We start from the raw sequence: 10,088 nt of genomic DNA on the forward strand, positions 1-10,088 counted from the left end.
CCACAGCGTGCAGGCTGGATCGACTTGTTTCATCCTAAAAAAGCACCTGGTGCACAGTGGCAGGAGAGGCCTGCAGGCATGGAGAAACCTTGAAAGGGATGTGTTTGTGTCTTGCCTACACATACCCATCTCAAACGTTTGGGAATCAGCATTGCTGCTGGAGGTGGCATTGCTTGGCAAGGTCCAGGCAACGCCTGTCCCTCCAGTCCTGAAGCAGAAGGTTTGTGATGAGGAGAAGCTCCTGGGGCTAAAATGCAGATGGGACCCCTCCTGCCCTGCCCTGAGGATGCCCCATGGGTGCTGGTGCTGCTCTGGGCTCCATTGCGGGATTGCACCAGCATGCCTGAACCTCCAAGAAGCCTCCTGTCCTTCTCTAGGGTTGCTGGGGACTTCCCAACCCGCAGAGGGTATTTTCAGGGTGTAAGCAGCTGACAGCTCTGTCTGAGTTGTCCCCAGGGGTCCCAGAGGAGGTCGTAGGTCCAGGATGGTGGGATGGTGCTGGGGCAGCGACTCGACCCTTCTGTGCAGGCAGAGACATTGTGCAACGGCGCTGGGGAAGTGAAAAATAACTTCTCCAGTTTCTGTCTCAGGACAGATTGCCTGCATGTATCCAAATCCTCCCATGTTTATTCAGCAGCAACCTGGTGCTTTTCCAGTGCACGTGAAAAGCTGAAAATAACTGACAGGGAACTCTCTTAAATGCCTGCTCCAGTTTGGGTTATCGGTTAATGGGGAAAGGTTAAAGAGCAGGAGCAAGGAAATCCAAGTCTTTGTTTGGAAACCTTTGCTCTTGGGGCTGCGATGCTCTGAGGCTGCCTCATTAAAGCTCCTAAAGCACCAGCAAACCCAGTCTAGACAGGGCATTATCTGGGGACTAACTCGGGGCCAAGTGGCAGGGCGTGGTGGTGCCACTGGCGTGTTACAGGAATGGGCTGGTCTCTACCTTCAGATTTTCCCCAGGGAGCTTTAAAGCAGGCGCAAACAGCGGCTAAAAATAATCATCCCATTTCGCGTGAGCAAGGTGCCTGCTGGCTGGTTATTTTAACACTTGAGGAAATAGGGCCCCTGGTGGGACCTACACTTGCTGGAGGAAGCATAATGAAGTGTTTGTAAGGAGCATGACCTTGTCAGAAGGAAAAACAATCTTTTTTCGAGCTATGAGGTTTTACATTTAGTTTGTTTAATATGAAAAGAGCTTCTCTGACCTTATTTTTCACTGAGCCGGGAGCTCCAGGTTCCACACAGCCAGAGGAAAACTCTGCGAAAGCCTCAGATTAAGCAAGGAAAACCCCTCTATCATGGAGCAGGTCATTTATCCCTTTTTCCAGTGGTGGATTTGAATAAAAAAAACCGCACCAGCACCTCTGGCTGCCCTTCTTGCAGGTGCAATAGCAGGAGGGTGAAAGCAGGAGCAAGCTGCCTTCGTTTGCCTTTCCTTCCTAGCAAGTCCAGGTCTCAGCCCTGCTCAGCCATACCTGAGGTGTTCAGGTCAGGGTAGGGATGCTCTTCCTAAGGCAAAGCGTGAAGGAGCTTCATTCTCCTTCCCCAAAACCTTGTTTGCCTCCTCCCTCTCCCCACCACGCTTGAAGTGACAGCGATAGGTAAAATCCCATTGCAAAAAACATCAAGAGCCCGTTCGCCAGGGGATGTGCAACCAGGAAATTTAAGTCCTTTAAGGAACCTGGAAAATCCAAGCGTGAGGGGCATTTTGCAAGATGCTGCTCCCATATTTTTGTTTTTCCTTGGCATGATGCTGCGGCAGATGGCCGGGGTGGTGCTGAGCAACCAGCCGGTGTTATTGCACCTCCCGACTCCGGCTTGCCAAAGCGTTTGCTCTGAGTAATGCCACAGTCCCCTGCGGCAGGACGGCATCAGCAGCAGGGCTTGAGCATCTCTGATGGCAGAGCCCGCATCGTTCACCTCCCTGCCCGCCGTCAGCAGGCAGGATTTGTGCCGGTCCTTCCACAGTTTGCTTCCCCTGTGTGTGCGAACGTGCCTGTTTCACCCCAGAGGAATGCATTTCCTGATCCTTTCAGGCAGCAAAAAATATATATCAGGGGACAGAGCCAGCATGGAGAGAGGAGTTTTCCTCTTTCTCAAGGGCTTTACTCCATGTGCAGACAGCAGCTGCTCCTCGGGTGGGTGCTAAGCCAGCAGATGTGCACAGAAATGTCCCGCTTGCAAGGGTCATGCTCATGCAGAGGCATCCTGGACTGAGGAATTTCGTGGGATTTGGGGGCTTTTTTTTTTTTTTTTTTTTTTTGTTTTTGGGGGTGGGGGTGGGGGTGTGCAGACAGTGCCCAAAAGACTGTTAGCTCTCCAAAGTACAAACAGCTGGTTGCTGAGAAAGCCACAGTCAGTAACAGCCTGAAAGTATTTTTGGAAAACACTACAGTTTAGAGCAGAGAGAAGAGACCCTGTAACCTAATTGAAAAGTGAAAGGAAGCTGGATTTTATCTTTGCGTTTGAAAAAAATGTGTTAAAACCTGAACTCTAGCAATAAAAACCATGAAAGGAGTTTTATCACTTTTGCCTTGTAGTGGCTCTTCAAAAAGGGATCGTGGCATCCACAGCACGGCGCCTTTTGACCTCTCTGATGTTTAATAATCAGTCATGGTTTCAAAGAAAAAGAGATTATTTTAGCCAAAGAGCTGTCCAGTTCTTTCTGTGAATTAAGAACATCTAATTTCTGTTGAATTAGCTCATTTGTCTGACTCATATTAAATTTGTGTCAAGAGTTGCAACAGCGTCGTTGCTGAGCTGATGTGGGATGTCAGGGACAGGGCTGCTGGCTCTGTCCTGACTAAAAATATGCTGTGGCTTCCGGTGAAAACCGTACCCCCACTGAACAATTTCTGCTATTACACACATATAGTAACACCTCTAATTAACGCTCTCCATCCGGCCATCCCCCTAAAAGCCCGCAGAATAGGGGATGGGATGGACACCCAAGAAATCCTCCCCTCCCTTGGCCTCCTCTTGCTGGTGGGATGTTGGACGCTTGGGCAGGGAGACATCTAATGAGGCTGGGATGGACCTCAGGTGATCCAAGCCCTTTATGTTCCACCTCTCCTCTTCCGCCAGCACCGATTTGCTTTTGATCAGTGGCAGCGTGACACGGGTCCTGCCAGCACCAGGGTTAGTGTCCCGCAGAGCTCTAAGCACCAACTGAGGCTAGATGAAGCGGAGAGGCTTGGACCCATCTGCCCTTCAGCTGCAAAGTGTTGTTCCCCTGAATAGAGAGGGAACAAGGAGAGGGAGCTGCAGGATCTGTTCCCTTCATGTGGACCAGGATGGGAGAGGACGTCCCTTCTGTACTGCTGCTGTGCAGTGAATAAAAGAAATTAAAGGCTTTGCAGAGAATAGAAGTTGCTAGAATCCAGCTGGGATTTCCAGGAGCAGGACAAGAATGGGAAGGGGCTGGGAGAGGTGAGAGGTTTGCATCTGTTCCCCATCATCCCCAGTACATCCCTGCTTCAGGTGGCTCTGGGTCAACCCCTCTCAGCTTAGAAGGTGAAAAATATTTAACCTCCATCCCAGACCCCCTCTTCGCCTGGATCTTTTCCTCCTCCAGTTGCTGCCCACTGTCCGTGCTGGTAACAGGGGCAAAGCAGCTTGTTACGGTACACACAGAGACCCGGGGAAACACTCACCCTCCACCCAAACCAGTGTCCAAATCTGCTGGGGGTGGAGGTCTAGGTGCATCGCTCCTTGGGTTCCTGAAAACAGGGGCAAAACAGACCTTCTGGGGAAGAAAAGCATCTCCCCAAGGGTATCCGTCTTTCCTGATGCAAAGGCATCACCTGAAAGGCAACACCTCCTGAATTTCCATATTCACGTGAGCTGAACACACTTATTCACGTATTGTACCCGGGTAATGGCCCAGCTCGGTATTTATTTAAATGTGATTCATTACTGTTGGGAAAGAGAGGAAAGTCGGCTCTTATCCCTGTAGCACAGACATCTGCGAGGATGCTTTCAGCCCCATCTTTGACCCGACAGCGCGGACCTGGAGCAGTAGCCATGGGCAGGAGGCCGTGTGCCCGTCACAACCCACGCTGGGCATGCACAGTGCTTGCTAAACCCAGAAACGTTGCAAACTCTGTCTGCAACAAGCACGGGCTGCTCTCGGGTATGATTTGGGAGAGAAAAAGGGAGTTGAGTGGCAACTTTGGCATGGTGGGTGCAGACAGCCTCTCCTCTGTCCCCAGGTGGCGAGTGGGAAGGAGAGCAGCAGTAAGAAGAGCAAGGATGTGCTCAGCCAGCTCAGGTCCAGATCCGAACACGTGCAAAACCTCTCTCTAACCCAGTTCATCAAACGTAAGTGTGTGCATCCCCTGCCTCCCACGTACAGGGTGTCTCTGCTTGCGCAAACATAGATCCTGGCAATGGGCAGGTTGCAATGCTGGTAAGAAAAAGGGATGTGCCTCCCTGTGCTCAGCTACCTCCTAGATAAACCCTTAAGATGCAATTTAGGTGTTCTCTTGGGTTTAATTAGATCTGCGGATCTCTTCTGCTCACAGCAGATGTTTGCCATCAAGTCCAGGCTACCCTGCGGCCCCTCATGCTGATGAAAACACCTGGGGTTAGTAGGTGTCAATGTTGTGGGGCTTTAGGGCTCATCTGGGCAGTGGGAAGTGGGTCAGAACCTCACTGGAGCCCAAAGCCAGACAGGAAAGAGGGGTGCAAGGTGTGAGCCTGGAGCAGAGCCATGGGAAGGGGAAGACCCGCTCTGTTAGAGGGGGATTTGCAGCTTGGGTGCACCCAGGTGCTATTGCTCAGCTCCCAGGTCATAGCAAGAATCAGACCCCCAGCAGGACTGGCAGCGTTTTGTCCCCCAAAACCCTCTCAGAGCCCCTCTTTCAAGGGTGGTGACGATATCCGAGCCAGGCTGCCCTCCCTGTCCCACCGAGGATGGCCAGCGCTGCCTGGAGCCAGGGTCTGAGCAATTAAAATCAGATGCGTGTTTGTACAGGATGATCTTAATCCAGCGCAATTAGCTTGTTTAGAAATGAGTGGGCTCTTTGTGCTGAAGGGAATCAGCTGGGCTTTCATCTGTAGCTCAGACTGCTCAGGGTTGGGGTTTTTTTTTTTGAAGGAAATACTCTGTACTTTGGCAATTACTTAAGAAAAGTGACCCTCTGAAGTCAATGCATGTCAGCTTCCTCCATATTTCCTGAATATTATCCCTTTAATTTATTGTGAATTCTCGGTTTTATTAAGGTCGGGGCAGGGCAGGCACGGCCAGACAAGCGTGGGCAGGTTTTTATTCTGCTAGTTGCACCATTTACTCACTAGCCTCGTGCTAAATTAGAGGAGCAAGACGGGGGTTTATTCCCTCACTGACCTCCTTGCACTGTCATTTAGAAAACCCGCGTGGTGGAGGTGCTTGCGTGGGAGCAGATTTATAGCGCTCAGATGGGATTTTTCACACCGACACTCTGCTCTTTGCCTCTGATAAATGAATAAAAATGAGCTCCCTGCTCCTGGGTGAGAGGAGGAAATATCTTACCTCTGCTCGAGCGGCAGGTTTGGCTCGGGGCTTGCATCAGGGCTGCGGGAGCTGTGCTAATAAATTCGTTATTTCTGAGAATTTATGCCCTAAAGCCCAATTCTGAAAAAAATGAAGTGTCTGTATTTTCTGTCAGAAGAGCCATCTTGGTGAAATCACCGCGATTTCTAATTACAAAAACTGGCTTCAGAGCCAGAAACTGGATGGTCGCTAATGTGTGATGGTGCGGATGGGGACCATTTGGGTGCAGTGTGAAGGCTTTAGTGCTAACTCATCTACGGGTCACTGGGAAGAGAATTTTATCTCCCATTTATGAATCTCCTGTTTATTTTGTTTCTTTGGCCTGTCACCAAGCATTCTTTTCTCTCTATTTTTACTATTCTTTTCTGTATGATAATTTATCAGTGTTTGGAGATTTTCCAGCCTGAATCACCTCGCAATTTTATACTTTCTGTTGTTTAAAAAGAGAGAGACGTGATGGAGAGATGCTGTACCTGTACCACGTTCATAGTGAGCCTTTTTTACACCACGCTCCAGTACAAAAATATGGCCTGGCTCCTGAAGGAGAGGGGCCCCATTTTGCTGGTCTCAGCAGGCTAGAACTGATGGGAATGTGCTGCGAAATCTTTGAGCTGTACCTCTTTGTTTTTTCTGATTGCATCTGGGATCTCGGCGTGGGTAGCAGGAGCCCACTCCACAGAAAGGCAGGAGACGGGCAGTGCCAATCCACCAGCAGAAACGACACAAAGCAGATTCCTATAATATCTTACAAGAGAAATAGCAGCCTGTATATTAATTCAGTCTTACACTCAAAGGTGTTTTTTTTTTCTTGTAAAAAATATATTCATTTTATGGGGAAGGGACTAAGCCTAATGCTGATGATGGCTATTGGCAAGAGGTGGATTTGACCTCATCTTCTTGCTGGTTCATCTGCACCTCGAGGGGAACTTTTACAGGGTGCTTTGGTGTGTCCCTGGGACAGGCAGCCCCAGACCTGCCCAGCGTTGATGGTGATGGGTCCCCTGTTCAGGGTGGGATGAAGGTCGTTGATAGCTGTGTGTTCCCTGTTCGGGTGGGACGAAGGTCACTGATGACTATGGACCCCCTGTTCGGGTGGGACGAAGGTCACTGATGACTATGGACCCCCTGCTCGGGTGGGATGAAGGTCACTGATGACTATGGACCCCCTGCTCGGGTGGGATGAAGGAAAGCATCAGGATACCACTAGGGACTGGATCAAACAGGGGCTGCACAAGATACAGGTTTTTCCACGTGATATTTCAGTCCTGTTCCTCCAATGTTCCTCTTAAGCCCTCCCTCTGTTTGAGGTGTCTGAACACACTTGAGGTGTTCGAATACTTCAGGTCGGTTGCAATTGGCCCTGGAGATTAGGGCCGTGCTTTGTTATTTGGCTCATCTACAGCTCTTCATCCACTTTCAGTTAGAAGATCCTTTGCACCTTTGGAGTTGGATCTGCCCAAACAAAGCACTTGGGGTTGGAGTCAGCTGAGTCAACACTTGGATAACCGCCTCATCACTAGTGTTAAAGCCTTTTGCAAACTATCCTTGAACTTTTCACGTGGGCCACCCACATGAGATAGCTGCAAACCTGGCCCAAGCCTGGGGGAAACTCCGGGTGAGAAAGGCACTGCCTGGGTAGGCTGCAGTTCAGCGAAGTGCTTGAGGCAGCTCCTTCAGCAGAGAAAGGCTGAGGAGTTCCTTTAAGAGTTCATCCTTTCCTTAAGGGCTTGGCAGAGTCAAGCCTTAAATTATTAATCTGACATGGAGGAGGAAGATGTTCAGAAATGCTGTGTAGTCACTTATTTCAGCTTAAATGATGCAAAATGGAGCATGGTTATGGAGAAGGAAATGCGTTTTGTCATTTGTTCTGTTGCTTCAGTGCACATGGAAATAACTCAGAGCAAAACAAGGCTTGCAGGAATTGTTGCAGTTTACGTGGAACAAAAAGAGGATGGGTTAGAGCCCGTCCCATGAGGTGCTTCACATTCTCTCCATTTCTCTGGAAGCCACTGGGTTCTAATTCTTTCTGGGACGAGGTGTGATGAGCAGAGAGCAGACTGCAAAGCCCTGGGAGCTCTGCTTCAAGGACGGGAAGAGCTTTTCCATCCACAATCAGCAATAACAGGATGGAGCTGTGTACAGGATAAATACCGAGGCAGAGCACTGGGGACATTTCCAAACAATGAGGTCAATTACCCAAGAAGTGAGCAGGCTCCACTTGCTGGAATTATTCAGAAGTGGGAAAGTCAAAACACTGTAGGGAATGATCTTGGCTCTTGCACAGATGCTCTGTGTGACATTGGGTTGCACCCTGCTCCTCGTACACACAAAATGCTCCTTTTGCAGGCACTGGACCTGCTCACAGTAATCAAGAAAGGAGGATTTAGCTAGCCTGAAGTCATTTCCATTGCTAATTTCTAGGCTTCTGTTGAAAACACCTGGGAGGATGTGCAGCTTCTGTTGCACATACTGGGAATTAATCCATTAAAGGTGATCCTCAAAGCAATTAAAACACTGAGCTTGTGACTTGTTTGTTTCTCTGCGGTGCCTAAAGATGGTTTCAAGGATATTTTTTTAATCATTATTTTAAAGTTTCTACTTGCTTTTGTTATCTACCCTTCTCCCTCTCTAGCATTGCAAGGAAGATCGAATTAGGAATGCGATGGTGATTGCAGAGGATGGCAATCGTTCTCTCCCACCATGAAGTGGGGGACCTGCTCGCTGTTGTAGCTTTATAGTGCTGATCCGGGGTGGTAGAGGGTGTGTAGGTTGATTGAAAAGACCAAAGGACTCTAGGGAAAAGAAAACTTTCGGGTGAAGGATTCCCACTACCTCCCACAAAAGGCTAGATTAGCTCCCAGGACATCGTTCAGCAAGAAAGTGGAGGTTTCGTGTTTGCAGTATGACTAAGATATTCCAGGATGGAAAATTGCAGGAATATCTTCAAACAGCAGGACCTCTTGATACTGAAGCGCAAAACCACCTCCCCTCTTTGGGGTTCACCTTGGTCTATCGCAGAGATATCATCGCAGCTCATTCCCTCTCTGGTTGACTGCTAGTCTCCCAGTTGCCCACCGTGTTGGCATTTCAGGGTCCTTGAACTTGTCTTGCATGCCTGGGCCCTCTCTGGTGCCCTGTGTTTGCTGCTTCCCAATGTCTTTAGCTCCTTGCCTAACCCCGAGAGCAGCGTGCTGAGCTGGAGGGGCAGCACTCCCATGAATGAGAGCTTTGCTTGTGTATATAGGGGACCCCCTCGCATCCACAGAGGGACATTTGCTCTTCACGTAACTTTTTGGGACAGTTAAAACAAATACACAGCTTGGGACAACTCCCAGACGAGCACCGGATGGTTCTTCCTGCTGCAGTCTCCCAGTGCCTCTGTTGAAACAGATATAAAGATGTCTCGATTGTGAGCTGCTAAGAATTAACACTGTTAACTTACAGCAGGTCCTTGCATTAATCCTCCCTGTTAATTCCTTATCTTTGCCTCAGCATATTGGCTTTCAGAGCCCTCATCTGAGAAACTCATCATCTCTTTGTCTGGAAGTTGCCCTAATGCACAGCCTTTGCCTGCGCGCAGGGGGAGGTGATGGTTGTAGTGGGGAGCAAAGGCACCAGCACAAACTACGTTGGGAATGTGCACGAAGGAGAAATCGCTCCGGGCTGGAGAACTGCAGCCTCCCAGCTGGCGGGTGTCAGCGTCGGGCACCCCGAGCACTTTGCTGAGCAGGCTGAAGATATCTTTTTCTCAAGCAGTAAGGGTTCAGCCACCGGGGAATTTGCTGGAGTGCTTCTTGCCTGTAATCAAAAAATACATTTTTAGGATTGAAACAAAAAGGGCATTGAAATTGCAACCAAAGCAAACAAATAAATTAACTTTTAATGACTTCCCAGCTACTTTCATATTTGTTGTAGCAGAAGCTCTGCCAGAAAGCTTCAGGGAGAGGAACCGAGGCCGCGCTGGCTCCAGCCTTGTGTGTTTGTGACACCCTGTAACCAGAGTGCCTCAGCCCTCAGCCCGCCGGCGGGGCGCAGAAGACGTGCAGGTTTCCATTTTGCTCTCGGGAGATACAGACGGTATTTACAGAGCTTCAGCGGAGGCTCAGAAACTATTGCAGAGCCACCTGCATTTCTCCTGCGGCATCGTAAGACCTTGGCAGCTCTGAGAAGAAGAGCTCAGCAGGAGGTGTCGCTGCAGAAGGCACCAGAGTTGGCCTCTGCCTCAGCAGATGTTCAGGATCGCTTGAGCCCATCACCCAAGTGTTGATGCGAAACATCAATTTTCTTGGGTCAAGATGCTTCATTTAGAGTTTTCTTAGGAAGCATTTCTTTACCGAGAAGGTGGTCAAACACTGGAACAGGCTTCCTAGAATGGTGCTCGATGCCCCGCGCCTGTCAGTGTTTAAGAGGAATTTGGACAATGCTCTTAATGACGTCCTTTAACTTTTGGTCAGCCCTGAAGTGGCCAGGCAGTTGGATTAGATCACTGTAGGACCTTCCAACTGAAAATCTTCCTCTCCTCTCCTCTCCTCTCCTCTCCTCTCCTCTCCTCTCC

General features: G+C 49.5%; 1 protein-coding gene across 1 annotated transcript in view; it reads left to right on the forward strand.

Annotated features, from left to right (window-relative positions):
* Positions 1 to 10,088, forward strand: part of SLCO2B1 (solute carrier organic anion transporter family member 2B1) — a 61,471-nt gene that overhangs the window by 38,578 nt on the left and 12,805 nt on the right. Inside the window, exon 8 of the mRNA XM_026859490.1 lies at positions 4,212 to 4,320. Coding sequence (XP_026715291.1) covers positions 4,212 to 4,320 — 109 coding nt within the window. The remainder of the gene's footprint in view (positions 1 to 4,211; positions 4,321 to 10,088) is intronic.

This window comes from Athene cunicularia, assembly GCF_003259725.1.
Source record: "Athene cunicularia isolate RWA chromosome 1 unlocalized genomic scaffold, athCun1 chr1_part1, whole genome shotgun sequence".
Taxonomy (NCBI): domain Eukaryota; kingdom Metazoa; phylum Chordata; class Aves; order Strigiformes; family Strigidae; genus Athene; species Athene cunicularia.